This window comes from Choloepus didactylus, chromosome 3 (genome assembly GCF_015220235.1).
Source record: "Choloepus didactylus isolate mChoDid1 chromosome 3, mChoDid1.pri, whole genome shotgun sequence".
Classification (NCBI taxonomy): domain Eukaryota; kingdom Metazoa; phylum Chordata; class Mammalia; order Pilosa; family Megalonychidae; genus Choloepus; species Choloepus didactylus.
The window spans coordinates 93900125-93917880 of NC_051309.1; the positions used below are offsets into that span (position 1 = coordinate 93900125).

Here is a 17756-nt window from a genome sequence, read left to right on the forward strand (position 1 = left end):
ATCGGGGCAGCTCCCGGATTCCATTCCATCTCCGGGGCAAACGCTCAACCCCTTCAGAACAGTGGGGTGGCAGCCAGGCTCTCCCCAATTCCCTGGAAATGTGCTCCACCCTCTCTGGGACCTGAGGTGGTAAAACTCTTCCAGAGCATCGAGGCAGAAAGCCCGCCCTCAACCTCCAGGGCAAACTCACCCTTTCCATGCGTGTGGGCTGCTCTGCTCTCCCACCCCAAGACCTCCTGACTCCAGACCTCAACCTCCATGGCTCTGTCTTTGAAGAGATTTTTCCTTTAATTTTTTCCTTGTCTGTCTCCTCCAGTCCAGACTGGCAATGCCTCTGTCTATAAAGATCTCGCAAAAATTCTGTTGGCTTTGCATGAAGCACGCAGGGGTCAAAGCCATCAGACAATAGGACTTTCCACAAATCCTTTCTGCTTAACTCCTTTTCCAATCTTGGCTTGTACTGAAATGGCGGCTGGGTTCCATGTTTGGCTACACCCTCATGTTGGTCTGTAGCTTCTGGGATTCCACCCCCTGGAAGCTCGTAATTTTCAGCTTCTGGTCTCTTTGAACCCAAGAGTACAGTTCTAAGTTTATCTCTTTCTGCTCGCATTTTACTATAAGCTTCAAGGAGAAGCCAGGGTATATCCTCCACAGGTAGTCTGGAGATCTCCTCAGCTAAGTATTCCAGTTTGTCACTTTTAAATTCTTCCTTCCATCTGATATCAGGACTCAATTTTGCCAAATTCTCTGCCACTTTAAAACAAGGTTCGCCTTTCTTCCAGTTTACAACAACACATTCATCATTTCTGCTCAAGTCCACATCAGAAGTATCTTTAGAGTCCATATTTCCACAAACAGTCTCTTTAAAGCAGTTTTGGCCTTTTCTATCAAGCTCATCCCAATTCTTCCAGAATCTTCCCCTTATCCATTTAAAAAGCCGTTCCAACATGTTTGGTATTTGCAAACTCAGCAGCAAAAGCACCCCACTTCTCTGGTACCAAAATCTGTCCTAGTTTGCTAATGCTGCAGAATGCAAAACACCAGAGATGGACAGGCTTTTATAAAACAGGGGTTTATTTCACTACACAGTTACAGTCTTAAGGCCACAAAATGTCCAAGGTAACACATCAGCAATGGGGTACCTTTACCGGAGGATGGCCAATGGCGTCCGGAAAACCTCTGTTAGCTGGGAAGGCACGTGGCTGGCGTCTGCTCCAAAGTTCTGGTTTCAAAATGGCTTTCTCCCAGGACGTTCCTCTCTAGCAAGCTTGCTCTTCTTCAAAACGTCACTCACAGCTGCACTCCCTTCAGTCTCTTTGAGTCAGCATGTTTTATATGGCTCCACTGATCAAGGCCCACCCTGAATGGGTGGGGTCACACCTTCATGGGAGTATCCCACCAAAGTCACCACCCACAGCTGGGTGGGGCACATTCCAAGCAAATCTAACCAGCACCAGAACGTCTGTCCCACAAGACCACAAAGATAATGGCATTTGGGGGACACAATACATTCAAACCGGCACAATGGCCAATTGATATTTGACAAGGTTGCCAAGTCCACCCAACTGGGGCAGAACAGTCTCTTCAAAAATGTTGCTGAGGGAACTGGATATCCATATCCAAAAGAATGAAAGAGACTTCTACTTCACACCTTATACAAAAATTAACTCAAAGTGGATCAAAGGACTAATATAAGAACCAGAACCATAAAACTCCTAGAAGAAAATGTAAGGAAGCATCTTCAAGATCTTGTGGTGGCAATGGTTTCTTAGACTTTACACCAAAAGCACAAGCAACAAAAGAAAAAAGATAAATCATACCTCATCAAAATTAAAAACTTCTGTGCTTCAAAGGATTTTGTCAAGAAAGTGAAAAGATATGCAATGGGAGAAAATATCTGGAAACCACATATCCAATAAGGGTTTAATATCCAGAATGTATAAATAAATCCTACAATTCAAAAACAAAAAGACCAGCAACCCAATTTAAAAATGGATAAACATTATTCCAAAGAGAAAAGACAAATGGCTAAAAAGCACATGAAAAGATGCTTACCATCACTAGCTATTGAGGAAATGCAAATCAAAACCACAATAAGATATCATTTCACAACTACTAGAATGGCCACTATTAAAAAAAACAGAAAACTACCTGTGTTGGAGAGGATGTGGACCAAGAGGAACATTCATTCACTGCTGGAAGCTAAGTATAGAATTACCATATGATACAGCAATCCCACTACTAGGTATGTGCCCAGAAGAACTAAAAGCAGAGATGTGACAGACATTTGCCCACTGATGCTCATATCAGCATTATTCACCAGAAGAGGGAAGCAACCCAAGTGACCATCAACTGATGAATGGATAAACAAAATGTGGTACATACAAACAATGGAGTATTATTTTGAGGACATTATGTTGAGTAAAATAAGCCAGACACAAAAGGACAACTGTTGTAATTTGAAAGTTATCAACTTTTTAATATATATTATATTTCACAAAAAGGAAATAACTGAAACTATGGTACGTAACTCATGACATTTTTGGAAATTTCCTTTATGTTTTTAAACTACTTATTAAATCATACTTTGGAAGTTATTACCTTTTTTTGCATATATGTTATATTTCACAGTAAGGAAATAACTGAAACTTTGGAACTGTAACTCATAACATTCTTTGAAATTTGCTCTTTAACTACCTGTTAAATTGCACTTGGAAAGTTACCACTTCTATGTATATATACTATTTTCCACAATAAAAAAAATTAAAAAAGGACAACTATTGGATGAACTCACTGATAGGAACTAATTAAAATAAGCAAACTCAAAGAGTTAGCTCTAGAATATAGGTTATCAAGAGATAGAATGGGGATAGAGAATGGGGAGCTGATGCTTAATTTGTGCAGAATTCTATTTAGATTTATCGTGAATGTTTGGAAATGGATAGAGGTGACAGTAGCACATTACTGTGAGTATAATTAACAGCACTGAATTATGTGTGTGAATGAGGTTGAAAGGGGAAGTTTAAGGTCATGTATGTTACTAGAAAGCTAGAGGGTAAAACATGGAATTGTGTAACATAGTGAACCCTGTGGTGGAAGACTTCTGTGGTGAATAGTATAAATATAAGAATGTTCTTTCATGTACTATAACCAATGTACGTCACCATTACAGGGTGTTAATCATAGGGGGAAATATGGGAAAAAATACACCTAATGCATACTATGGACCATAGTTAACAGTAATATTTTAATATTCTTTAAAGATAAATAAATCTATAGAGACAGAATTATATCAAGAGTTATATGGAGCTAGAGAAGTATAGAGGGATTGAGAGGATATGCATCTATTAAGTGGTATGGGGTTTTTCTTTTTGGAGCAATGAAAATGTTCTAAAATTCTGGTGATGAATGCACAAATCTGTGATTATACTAAGTCACTGTGCACCTTGGATAGATTGGCTAGTATGTGAATATCTCAATAAAACTGCTTAAATTAAAAAAAAAAACTCATTCTAATCATAACCAAGTATTGTCTTTGTTGTTTTTGTTTTTAGGCTATTCCATAGACCTCTTTATTTGATAACTCTATATTAAGTAGCAACAAATATAGAAGTCTTAATTTAGCATACCTCTTCCTGAATTCTTGAACCTCACTTATTTCCTCCTATCCCTCAAATGTGTTCTTTGGTTATCTTCACTTACTTCTAATTCCTAGACATACCCTAGTAATTTTCCTTCTAGCTTTAGGCCAAGTAAATAACAAACAGGATTTACAGAAGATGGGATCTCTGTTTCATATCCAGTGGCTCATAATAAAACAGGGCAACATGGCACTGTGTTTTAGAATCTGTGTGATTTACTTTTTATAAACATAAAGAATGTAAGTGAACATGAACTATTTTCTTTAGAAAATATAAAATCTGAAAATTATGGCATATAAAGGTAAACTATATGCTTCCTAAAATATAGGCATTTTAGATTCTAAAAGTCTAATATGCTCTGCTATACAAATATTGGATGTATATAGTGTCTTTCTTTTGGTTTGGTACAAGGCAAAAACAAATTTAAGCAAGTAATACATGGCACTAGGAATACAAACCTGAATAAGCTACTTACCTGGCTTTGAAGAGCTCAAAAGATGTGAAATAAATAAATTACAATATAATATAGTGGCCAACATGGTAAAAGAAATATAAATTGCTCTAAGAGCACAAATAATACAGAAATTAATTCCTACTAGAAGAATCAGGGAAGGCCTAAAAGGAAGAAATATTTCAGTAGGTTCTTCCGAGTGTATAGAACTTGTTACAGCTTTTTAAAAATTGGTTTATTGGTAAAACTAAATCATGTACAGTAAGAGTTAATTATGAATATATATGACCTTACTTGCCAATTATTACTTTAAGGTAACCAGATACCAATCATCTTGCAATTAAGTTTGAGCATACATAACCAAGCCTCAAACACAATATGGACCTTCCAGCAAAGTTGATAAAATGAGTAATTTAATTACCAGCAGTATGCTTTCTTGGGGTAGTCCGAATGGAGTATTCAAAATCAGGTACTGCTCTGCTACTCAAGTGAAGGTGGTAATTTCTTGCTTCATCCAATAAATCTCTACATTTTAGATTTTGCTTGACAATCTGTTCTTTTGCCACAACACCCATAAGAAAATCAACTGGCAACAATGGCAGACGAACCTAAGATCAAGAATAGCAGCAGATATAACATTATAATTGTAATTTGGTAGCTTATTCTCCACTTTCACTATAGTTATATTCATTTTAGAATTCATTTACATATAATGCATTAATGATGTGAATGAAATTCAAAATGCCTGGTTCTGAAGCACTTTCCAGTATTGTTGTGCACTGATGAAATCAGAATATATGTTAAATTAATATAGTCTCGCCTTTTTAAATCCAGAATTAAGTGGTTAGACTGGAAAAATAATTCATATTTTTATTCAAGTTACTTACTTTCAAAAATGGTACTGGTATAAACAATCACAGGGCCCCTTTATTGCTAAAGGCCTAATCAAAACTAAATTGCTATACTTTGTTCTTTTGCCTTTTTAGGCTAAGAATGAATATATGAAAATGTGATTTATTTCTTACTTACAGAAATATTCATACCTAAAACAAATTAGGTATTGTTTTCTTCACATCAATTACCTTGGAAGGCTATATACTAACTCAGTCATGCATATCCCCTCTTTTCAGTAGAGGTACTCACCATTCTTCTCTTAAAGACACATTGATTTTTCTAGATTAGAGCAATGATCAAACCAGGTAATGTTCTTTTGAATTAAGACTACACTACACACACCCACATGAATAATACAGACTTGCATATAATTTTTTTGTTGTTTTCGATGACAAACTATTTTCAAAGTAATTCTGAGAAGGGCTAAAAGTGTTCTGAAGTTCAATACTCATTGGAATGCATAAATATTGCTACATGCACTTGTAAAAAAAGTCTCATTATAATCACAATTTGAATAGGTTTACTTAATCTGCCTAGAAATATCTAAAATAAGAACACTGATAATTATAAGCAATTTTGTTGTCCTTAATATTTGTCAAAAAGTCTGATAACGCTACTGAGAAATTTCATATTCTAAAACAATTTGCATAATTATTAATACCAAGTGCTTCCGTTAAGCACAAAGTTTTAACAAATCATTTAATGCTGAAAAAAATTAAAGCAATCCTCTTTAAGTAGCATTGTTTTACTTCTCAGGAATAAATGAAGAGAGAAAGAAGAGAATGAAGGAGGAAAGGAGGAGGGAAGAGGCAACGGGAGGGTAGGAAACAGAGGAGGATGGAAAGAGAGGTGTGGAGAGTGGAAAGGAGAGGAAGAGCAAAGAAGAGACAAGACACAAGACCCAAAAGGCCTGTTTATTATCTCTCTATCCAAGTAACCCTTGTTGACAGCAAATAATAATAATAACAATAATAATAAAACACATTTTCAAGCTTAGAAAAGTCAAATTGTAAATAGGGGAAGAAAATGGAAAGTGAAAGTCTCATTTCCTTTTCTGTCCTCTCCAGAAGTAACTAGTTCTATGTCATGTGATTCTTCCAGAATAAATTTATATGCATTAGGAATAAATGTACTTTGATTAACAAGATAATTCAGTAAAATTTAGAAAAGTCACTATAAAACAAGTTCAAAATTATATTTAGAGCTGTTTCCTCAGAACCATTAGCATAAATAAGACACATTACTATATAAAGTTTCATTTTTCTAACAGATGGAAAAAATCAAAATGTGACGTAGCTTCCTCAAGTTATCTTGAGCTATCTCAAAAGGATATTTTAAATTTTCAGATTAGAAAGCAGAAGATATTTCTAATTCAAATGTGACAAATTCAGATTTATTAATAGTATAGTGAATGAATAGCAGAGTCAAAGCCATTTTCATCATTGCATTACATCAATATTTTCTATATTCCTTCTAATAATCTACACTTTTTCTAATAAATGAAACTTGGTGATTTGCTTCCATATCATTTCAATTATATATACAATCTTTTTTGTAGACCCTACCTGTGCAAGCGTTTCATCCAACCATTTAGAATGATGCTGAGGATTGGCAAGAAGCCACTTGATGGCAGCACTATAGACCTGCTTTTCATTCTCAATATTTAAATCACTGGAGGACAAAAGCTTATGGAGGTGCTGGGGTGACACGCTTACAAAGTCTTCACATTCCACGACTTCAGTAAAATGCTCACAGGCATACTGATCTGCCATGTCCATTAAGTCTATCCGATTGTGACTTTCTGCAAAAGCTCGTACAGCCAGGCAATTGGAGGGATGAAAATGTAATTTCATGTATTCACAACAAGCTCTAGCCACCAGTTCAACCTGCAGTATACAGGCTGCATATAAGAGAGGCTGGACATTGTCAACAGTCAAAGTGAGCCGGGAAGAATAGACAAACTTTACCAAGTCTTCTATTGCATCACCATCAAAATCTCTGATCTCAATAAGCGCTTGCTTGGCTTCAGTCATTTCAGAGAGAAACATGGCTCTGAAGTAGGGAATAACACAAGCCAATACCAGCTTGTGACAAGAGATTAGCTTTGAGCCAACCTGTTTAAAAAAAAAGAATTAGACTTAGCTTAGGATCAAAATTAGCTTCAGTTCAGCAGCAAAGAACATGTGTTACAGCAGGGAAAGAAACCCCAACTATTGTAAAAATTAAGTATATTTGTTTTAACAATGTAGTCCTTTGGTCCCTTACTTTCAAATTATGCCAGTTTCTTGGGCAATTTTCTTCTTCCAAAGTAGCCTCTTATCTGTGATACATTCATAATGTATATACCATGAAGTATGCTTTTCCATATTATCTCATGTTTCCAGAGCATTTTGTGAATTAATAATAACTGCAAACATCATGTAGCCCTTAGTATATGCCAAGCACTATTCTCAGTGCTTTTCATGTATCAACTCAATTGTCCCAACACCCCTCTGAGTGGTTATTATGATTATCCACAATTTATAGATGGGAAAACTAAGGCAGAGTAAATAAATCAATATTTAGTAGTATTTACTATAAGCTCAACTGAGATTTTTTCATTTTCTATTCAAGTTATATTGAAATGATATGCTGTATATAAAAGTAATAAAAACACTAAAATCTCACCAACTTAATTGTTGAAAGATTAGACAGCTTCCAATAGTGTGCTATTAAAATGACAGAGCAGTGAATGTCTTTATAACTCAAACTTTTTTTCACATTCTCCATTATTTTCTATGGATAAATTCCTATAAATAGAAATGCTGACTCAAAAGAGTACGTCTGGACACATACTGCCAAATTGCCCATTTCTGATTCACTTGCAATATCTGTGTCATATTTTAGATGCTAACTTTAAAAATATTTGCCTATTCAGCTTGATGAGTGAAAATATTATTCATTATCTTTTATTAATAAGATTGAATCATTCATAAATTTGGGACTATTTGTATTTCTTCTATGAAAATGGATTTTTTTCTTATGTATTTATACATTTAGATACTTAGCCATTTGTAACATATATTTCAAACTTTTCTTTTATAGCTTGCTTTTAAATTTTTCCTGATAGATTTTTATATAATCAAATCAGTCAATCAATATTTTTCTTTATGATTTCTGCCTCAGGTGTCATATTTAAAAATCATCCCTATTATAATATTACATAAATATTCACTTATTTTTTCTAGTACTTTCATGGTTTTATGTGGTACACTTAAATTTTTATTTCCATTTGGATTTTTTTTTGTATTGACAGATATCTAATTTTATTCCTTTTAATATAGTAGCTATCCAGTTTTCCCAGCACTTTATATTAAATAATCACTGAGTACAAGTAATAGCTATAGTAGTGTTTTAACAACTTTCCTGTTTTCATGTAGTTTTTTTTTTTATTAGAGAAACTGCAGATTTAAAAAAAATCATGCATAAAATGCAGTGTTGTCATATACCACCTTATTATTAACACCTTGCATTAGTGTGGCACATTTGTTGCAACTGATGAAAGAACATTTTTATAACTGTCATTGAGAGTTTTGATTATACAATAAACTTACATTTGTGTCCTATTACTTGAGAACTAATTTAAAAATAAAAACCTCTAAAGAAAAAGCCCTGCAGAGTGCTGCAATGATAAATTGTTTTGCTTAAAAATGCCCCTCTGCCAATGTTTTTCCCATTAATATGGAGGAAAAATGAATTATCACTTACTTCAAGAAGAGATGATCATTCCTTTTCTATACTGTATTTAATTTTTTAACAGAATTCACAAGACAGAATTTAGATTCAACTGAAACTCAAGTTGTAATCTAGACTACAGCACAAACCTTGGCATGTTTTCAAATTCATTTAAGCCCTAAAATGGAATCTGATATTACACATTTCAAAAATATTCTAAAAATATCCTTTTATGGATTATCTGAATATTGCAACCATTGGGATTCGGTTTCTATGTAAAATATTTGTAAATCTCACATGACATGTATCTGCTAAATTAATCTGCAAACACTACTACATTCCAATACATAATAGTACTATATGGGTTCTACAATTCCAGACAAGCATTATTTATCACTACCTTCCATCAAAACTGTACAAACAGTGACTAGTAAGTTATTTTCATGTCGTTTTTAATAAGGTTCTGCCCTTCTACAAAACTATTCTAATCTCGTTTCCAGCAAACTAAAACATGGTTGATTTAATACACACACACAGACACGTATACACACACACCTACATATCCTTTCAGAATAAATATCCATCTTAACTCTTCAAAGATCTTTGAGCCATGTGCATGAAATTTGAACATCAAAAATCTTGATTTTTTTATGCATCTGGCAGGATATAGACGCATTAATGTCCTTTAAAGTTTATTTTGGCATTCTCCTTCTCTGTATATAAAGTATTTATCAATTACCAGAAATGTTTCATCAGAAATTTAGAAATGAAGGAATCAAGTCTAGAGACTTGGTGTTTAAAACTGTGTGAAAATTATACACACTATAAAATATTAGATATTGTTATACAATTTAAAACTATATAAGAATGAATACTGTAATACGTGTCCTTGATACAACTGAACTTTCTAATTTAGATTTTTTATGAGATCAGTGAATAGATGAACAATTAAAGAAGCTTGGGGGAAAAACATGTCAAGCTTAAACTGAAGCAGTGAAAAATGCAGAATAGTAACATTAACAAAATGATTACTCAGACTTTTTTAAAGCTTGAAATATAAACCAGTAATCAAATTCTTGAGTAATTTTCCATAGATTAACCAATATGAATCAAAATACAACAAGACAAAGGCTTTCATTAGTAAATCTCTTTGTTTTCCAACATGGGGATGTTGTAGGGATGGGGAAACAGGCTGCAAGTCAACCATCGTTAATTTTTATTGCTGATTCATTTAATACTTAGGTCTCACCAGGAAAACTACATGACAAACAAAATAAACCCGTTTCTGCTTGAATTATGAGGTGAACTGAACTAAAAATGACTTTTAAAAGAACATTAACTAATAAAGAACACTAAAATTCTATAACTAACAGTTCTGACTTAAAAATCAACTTATTGTCCTCCAGTAAGGGTCATTTACTTTTCAAGTTATTTTTTTTCCTGACTAAAATACATGTTCAACGTAGAAAATTGAGAAAGCACAAAAAAAAGTATAATGGGAAATTTTTACCTACAATTCAACAACTACTATTAAACTGTTAGTATATTTCCTTCTAACTTTTTCTCTGCATTCTGAAACATGACCAAATTTATGCTGAAATTTTTCATCTTTTCCCAAGTTTCTAATAATGAAAAGCTTTGCTAACCTTCACACTTAACTGACTGCATGCATATTCTATACAACGGACATAACAGTTTATTTAACCATTCTGATATAAACCATTTAGTGTTTTTAATTTTCCTATATTTTAAATAATAGTACAAACAATATCTTAGAGCAGAAAATTTTTTCAGCATTTCAACCTTGAAATAAAATTTTTAAAGGATGAACTTTTTTTTACAGCTCTTAATGCATAAACTTAATGGCTCTTGATGCCAACCTGCCCTAACAAAACAATGAACCAATTTACATATCCACCAGCAATGTTTGAAAATGCTCACTTCATCAAATTTCAAAAGCACAAATATATGTTTTAAGTCTTCCCTGTGTTGATAAGTAAACAATTTTTTTTTATACTTAAGTTTTATCTCTTAGTTATTTATAACAATTTTAAAAAATTTGGCCATTTTTGTAACTATTATTTGATGAAAGGTTTGTTCTTACATAGGTTCACTTCATTTGTAAATATTATAATCCCATTAACACAGACTATTAAAAATCATTTAAGAATACACTAAACAAATGCTAAAATATATTAGGTTGAAATATATTTATGCCAGTTACCAGTAAATCAAGCAAAGTATTTGAGAACCACATTGGAAAAAAAGTGCAGAATGACACATAATGGTAGAGATATAAAGACTGGGGGGTGGGAGGAAACTATACCCAGTCTTCTTATATACCTTTAAAACCCTTATAATTTGGCCCTTCTAACTCAAATAGCTACTCCTTTCAATAATCCACCAGTTTTAGTTAGTTCAAATAGCCAAGTATCTTATTGCCAAGGCCTAAATAGAAGAAGTGATTAGATGTACAAGACTAAAGATAATGTCTTGGCTTGTAGTGAATTACCACATCACAGCACGTAGCCACATTCACTTTCTACAATTTTAACTAATCCTATTATATTCATTTTAAAAACCCACACAATGAAAACAATAATTTAAACAGCATTTTGAGGGTCAAAAAAAAACAAGAATATTGATATATAAATATTTAACTACTCCCTTCTTAGCAACATGAAAAAGAGAAAAATAATGATTTAATAGTTGAATGGATAAAAGTAAAGGGTGATCATCATTTTACTAGACTTCTTAAAACTGCGCATGTTAAATGTAAGATCATTTTCTCCTTTATAAGTTTTCTTTCATTAGATTATGTCTGCTTTCAAAAATCAGGCATTACACCTGTAAGGGTAATACTTTTATCATTTTGAAATCATAGAAATACAGTATTATCTCCAACATAATCCATATATTTTGTTTCCCTGCAATCTTTCAGAGTACTTATTCTTACCTGGTCAGTTGGAAGTTTTGACAACAAATAATTATACCACTGAGAGTCGAGGCAATGTTTATTAGAATGCTATAATTATTTGTTTAAAGAAAATCACACAGACATGCACTTTCAAAAAAGAGAAGCCAAATAATATAAATGAGATGTAGTCAGTGCTGACATCAAAAGACAGTTTAGGAGCTGTCTCCTTCTAGTACTCTCTACCAACTTCTTCAAGTAAAATTAATGATTATGATGTTTAATAAGGACAATGACATTTCCTCAGACTGCCTACAGCATGAATAAAAGCATCTTCATAAATGTTATTTTTTACTAAATGATGACATATAATCTAAACAACATGAGTAGCAATATCACTTCAATACAATTTCTCCTTGCCCCTTCACAACCAAATTGTTGCCCTTAAGAAGTTTTTTTCTGTATATAGTTTTGGAGTTGCCATTGGATTTTTTTTTAAATTTTTACTAATAAACAAAGATAACAATATACAGGCACACCTCAGAGATATTGCAGGTTTGGTTACTGACTGCCACAGTAAAACAAATATCACAGTAAAGAGAGTCACACAATTTTTTTGCATATAAAAGTTATGTTTACACTCTACTGCAGTCTATTAAGGGTGCAATAGCATTATGTCTAGAAAAAGTGTATATATCTCAATTAAAAAAATACTTTATTGCTAAAATTGCTAACCATCATTTGTGCCTTCAGCGAGCCACAATGCTTTTGCTGGTGGAAGGTCTTGCCTCAACTGGTTGATGGCTGCTGACTGATCAGGGTGGTGGTTGCTGAAGACTGGGGTGGCTGTGGCAATTTCTTAAAATAAGACAATAAAATTTGCCTCATTGATGGACTCTTCCTTTCATGAAAGAGTTCTCTGTAGTGTGACACTCTTCAATAGTATTTTACCCACAGTAGAACTTCATTCAAAATTGGAGTCAATCCTCTCAAACTCTGCCCTTGCTTTATCAACTAAGTTTATGTAATATTCTAAATCCTTGGTTATGAACATTTCAACAACATTCACAGCATCTTTACCAGTAGTAGATTCCATCTCAAGAAACTACTGTCTTTGCTCATCCATAAGAATCAATTCCTCATCCATTCAAGTTTTATCGTGAGATTGCAGCAATTCAGTCACATCTTCATGCTCCACCTCTAATTCTAGCTCTCTTGCTATTTTCACCATATCTGCAGTTGCTTCCTCCACAGAAGTCTTGAACTCCTCAAAGTCATCCATGAGGGTTGAAATCAATTTCTTTTAAACTCTAATACTGATATTTTGACCTCCTCCCATGAATCACAAATATTCTTAATGGCATCTAGAAAGGTGAGTCCTTTGCAGAAGGATTTCAATTTACTTTGCCCAGATCCATCAGAGGAATCACTATCCATGCCATAACAAAATGTATTTGTTAAATAATAAGACTGGAAAGTTGAAATTACTCCTAGATCCATGGGCTGCAGAATGGATGTTGTGTTAGCAGGCACAAAAACTTTAATCTCATTCTACATCTTCATTAGAGCTCTTGGGTGACCAGGTGCATTGTCAATGAAGCAGTAATGTTTGAAAGGAATCTTTTCTCTGAGCAGATCTCAACAGTGAGCTTTAAAGATTCAGCAAACCAGATGCTGTCATCCAGATTTTGTTGTTCCATTTACAGAGCCCAGGCCAAATAGATTTAGCATCATTCTTACAGGCTCTAGCCTTTTCAGAATGGTAAATGAACACTGGCCTCAAAGTCACTGGCTGCATTATTTCCTAACAAGAAAGTCAGCCTGTCCTTTGAAGCTTGGAAGTCAAACATTGACTTCTCCTCTCTAGCTATGAAAATCCTAGATGGCCTCTTCTCCCAATACTGTATAAGGCTGTTTCATCTACATTGAAAATCTGTTGTTTAGTTTAGCCACCTTCGTCAATGATTTTAGTTAGATCTTCTGGATTATTTGCTGCAGCCCCTACCTCAGCACTTGCTGCTTCGCCTTGAACTTTTATGTCATAGAGATGGCTCCTTAAACCTCATGAACCAACATCTGCTAACTTCAAACCTTTCTTCTGCAGCTTTCTCACCTCTTCCAGCCTTCACAGAATTGAAGAGAATTAGGGTCTTTCTCCGGATTAGGCTTTGGCTTTAAGGAAATATTGTGGCTGTTTTCATCTATCCAGACCACTAAAACTCTCTCCATATCAGCAATAAGGCTGTTTCACTTTCTTTTGTATGTTCACTAGAGCAGCACTTTTAATTTCCTTCACGAACTTTTCTTTGGCATTCACAACTTGGCTAACTGGTGTAAGAGGCCTAGCTTTTAGTCTGTTTCAACGTTTGATAGGCCTTCCTCACTAAGCTTAACATTTCTAGCTTTTGATTTAAACTGAGAGACTTCAACTTCTTTCACTCAATTGTAGGGTTGTTAATTGACCTAATTTCAATATTGTTGTGTCTCAAAGAATAGGGAGGCCTGAGGAAGAGGAAGAGAGAAGGGGGAATGGGTGGTTGGTGGAGCATCACAAGACACATTTATCGATTAAGTTTGCTGTCTTATATGAGCGTGGTTCAAGATGTCCCAAAACAATTACAATAGTAAGGTCAAATATCACAGTCATAGATCATCATAACAGATAAAATAATACTAAAAAGTTTGAAATATTGTGAGAATTACCAAAATGTGACATCGAGACACAGAGTGAGCACATGCTGTTGGAAAAATCGCCATAAGAGACTTGCCTCAATGCAGGGTCGCCACAAACTTTCAATCTGTAAAAAACACAGTATCGGCGAGACGCAATAAAGCAAAGCACAGTAAAAGGAGGCATGCCTACATAAACAAATCTTACTTCTGCTGAAATAACCTCCAAATATATATATCTCCTATGTGAAGCCTTTCCTATTACCTCTCAGACATAATTTATATCCTCTCCTGTGCGTTCATAAAAATACCACAAAATTGGCAATCACTTAACTGTATTATAGTTAGCTGTACATGTGCTTATTTTGGACTAACCTTCAAATTCTCTCAAGGCATCTGCAGTATATTATCCAAATTTATTTGTATTCACCATGTACCTTAGAAAATATTTGATAGATGAATTTATTTGCTATTTTTAAAACAGGTGCTCCCTGTGGAATTTAAAAATATTTTCTTGTTAAACGAGCAAAAGCAATTTTTGTGATAAATGTCTTTCTGAAATGTTTGTCCTAAAAGCTCTAGTGAAATGTTTCTCACTCCTAAATGATTTCTGTTACTGTCTCAAACATAATATTTTAGTCTCCCACCACATATTCTAACTTTTTTTTCAACCTACCACTTAGAGCTACCCAACAAAAAAAATTTGTATAAGATTCTAGTTATTACTTACCTAAAATGGCTGGATTCTTAGTTTTTCACACTAAGAAAGTTCATGTGCAGTACCTTGTAAAAATTATTTTTAAATCCAATCTTAAAATTTAGAGAACCAGTAACATTCAGTTAATTATTTTGCATGCATACACTGATATGCTGATCTAATAATTAACTAAATTAAAATATAATCTATTTTACATTTCTTTTATTTTTACCAAGGCCAATGTGGGTCACTGAATTTCACACTAGGGTTGAAAATTAGAGCAATGACATGGGATTAAATATATACCCAATGGATCAAAGACCTTAAGTGTTCCTTCATTAAAATATACATATAGCTAAATTTCTCAAGGAGCTATTAGAACTACATAATGATTTTCTTCCCAATATCTTAGTATCTAGAAATACTTAAAGATACTAAGAGTTTACAGAAAGAAAACATAGGTCACATATCTGCAGTGTAACACTAGACTCCTGGACACACTGGGTCTGATATTCAAAGCTTGTACATTCAGTTTATGGACTTTTGCTGAGTGTCCCCCGATCTGGTTCTCCAAGTATGCCCTTGATCCCCACAACTCTGTAAGCTCTAACAACCTGTCTGATCAGGAGCAAAATGAAAAATATAAGAGATCCCAGAGGGCAAATCTCATCTAAATAAACCCTACTTCACTATCAGGGATAGATAATTTTTTTTAACAGATGATAGAAATGAAGGAGAGGTTAAATTACCAGAAGAGAACATAGAGTAAAAAAAAATAAGCGCAGGAATTGTGGGAAGATGACAGAGTAGGAAGCTCCAGGAACCAGTTCCTCCACCAGAACAACTATTAAACAGGAAAAAACTGTCTGAATTAGCTAATTTGAAACTCTAGAATAAAATTAAAAAAAAAAAAAAAATCCGAGACTGCTCGGAAGTTGCTCTCACACGCACTGGTGGAAGGAGAGGCCACGCTCCCGGCTCAGCACGGTGTCCCGGGTGCTGCAGCCCACTGCAGAACAACTTCGGGTCATCTCGCTATGTGAGCCTCCACTTTAGAGGTTTTCGCGACAGCATGGACCACGATAAATTTAGTTCCGCCTGTTGACTCTGCGGCCCCCTGATGCGAAGATAATGGAGGAGCTTTTGGTAAGGTGACCTCAGAGGAATTTGAGAATTTAATGTGAGAAAATGTCGACTCGTAATTCAACGAAACCTTTTCTGCAAAACACCTTGCCGCAGTGGAATTCGAAGGGGCTAAGTATTTTTGTTCCCTTTGTCCAGATTTTTCAGCCAAAAAGATTCATATCAACAACAAGATAAAGAATTTTATTCTCGGAGATGCTGGAAAAAGATACCTGGGTCTGGAAGATAATTACTTGCAATATGCAGGAGAGGAATAAAATTGAAGAGTGTTTTTCTTAGAAAACATCATTTGTCAGATTTATCTGACCAAGAATTCCAAGAATTTGAAGATTTATATAATAAGGTAGTCAGATACATGGTTCCAATATGCATGAACATCAGTTACCATAGTTAAGTTAAATAACAACAGTCTGCTAAAAACAGAGTTAAAATTTCAGTTACCCCACAGTGCTGTGAGTAGTATCAAGTACAAACTTTGCTGCAAGCTCTTTTGTCCATAAATTATGCAAATAACAGATGTGCATCATGATCGATGGCAAATCACATTAATTCCTTCAAAGTCCGCTGGTGCTTGGTCACTGAGCATCTGTTACTCAGTTCGTGTACATACAACAGTGTGTAGTCACTTGGCCTTGTCTCATGGTGGTAAATCCATGTGACATTTTACAAAAATGGATGATAGAAAGAGGGAGGTGGTCAACAAAGATGATGGGGCCGTGAAGAAAACACAAAGTGATAATGCTGGAAATGAAATTGGATGTGATTAAAAGATTTGAAAATGGTGACAACAAAGCCAAGATAGGAAGAGACCTAGACCTGCATGAAGCTACAGTATGAACCATGTTGAAAAAGTCCAATGAATATAAAATACAAGGTAAAGTAGCTTTAACATATTTTAACATAAATTGCACTAGGAACAGGAAGCCTCTCATGGTTGAAATGGAGAGTTTACTACAATTTTGAATTGAAGACTGTAGTAGAAAATAAATCCCCATCAGTTTGACTAGCATTCAGATCAAAGCATTGAAATTAGACGCTATGTTGAAAGAAAATGGTTAATTACAAGAAGACTGAAAAATAACATTTTACTGCCAGTAGAGGCTGGTTTCATTGTTTTCAGAAGTCAGCCTGAATTGATTAATGGGAAGCTATCTGGTGAAGCTTTTGGCTCAGATAAGGATGCTGTGGTGAAATGTGCCCCCCAAATCCAAGAATTACAGGCAGTCCTTGCTTTGCACAGTAGTACAGGACTGTATTGTGCAAAAAATTTTGCAGGATTAGAATGGAATTGAAATGGAGTTACAGAAGGTATAGCTGACCGTGGGAATGTTGACACTACTGCTGTTCAAAAGACTAGATATGCAGCCAGAGGAACTTAGTGATGGTGACTTATGGGCATAAGTGAGGAAAGTGGTTGTGACGAAAAGGATGAAGTTGTCTCAGAGGAAGTCATTCTGGCAAGAAACTTCACATTACAGGAACTCTTGGGGACATTTCATGACCTTAAAGTGCAAAGGATAAAATTTTGGAAGCTGATCCAAACTTAGAAAGGAGTATAACAATTTGCCATGTCGTCGAAAAGATGGTAGGTCCGTATCTTAAGGTACACGATAAGAAGAAGGCAAGCACTGT

The 17756-nt window shown here is 34.5% G+C and overlaps 1 protein-coding gene across 7 annotated transcripts in view; it reads right to left on the minus strand.

Annotated features, from left to right (window-relative positions):
• The window catches only part of KLHL8 (kelch like family member 8), a 125827-nt gene that overhangs the window by 54847 nt on the left and 53224 nt on the right, over positions 1 to 17756 (minus strand). For 5 of the 7 annotated variants that reach the window (XM_037830217.1, XM_037830214.1, XM_037830220.1 and 2 more), the window contains 2 exons: positions 6552 to 7100; positions 4514 to 4700 (listed from right to left, as the gene is read on the minus strand). In XM_037830217.1, coding sequence (XP_037686145.1) covers positions 4514 to 4700; positions 6552 to 7100 — 736 coding nt within the window. Of the gene's footprint in view, positions 1 to 4513; positions 4701 to 6551; positions 7101 to 14317; positions 14479 to 14659; positions 14956 to 17756 lie in introns of those variants that run through there. The other 2 variants (XM_037830221.1, XM_037830218.1) reach the window with 2 other exon arrangements.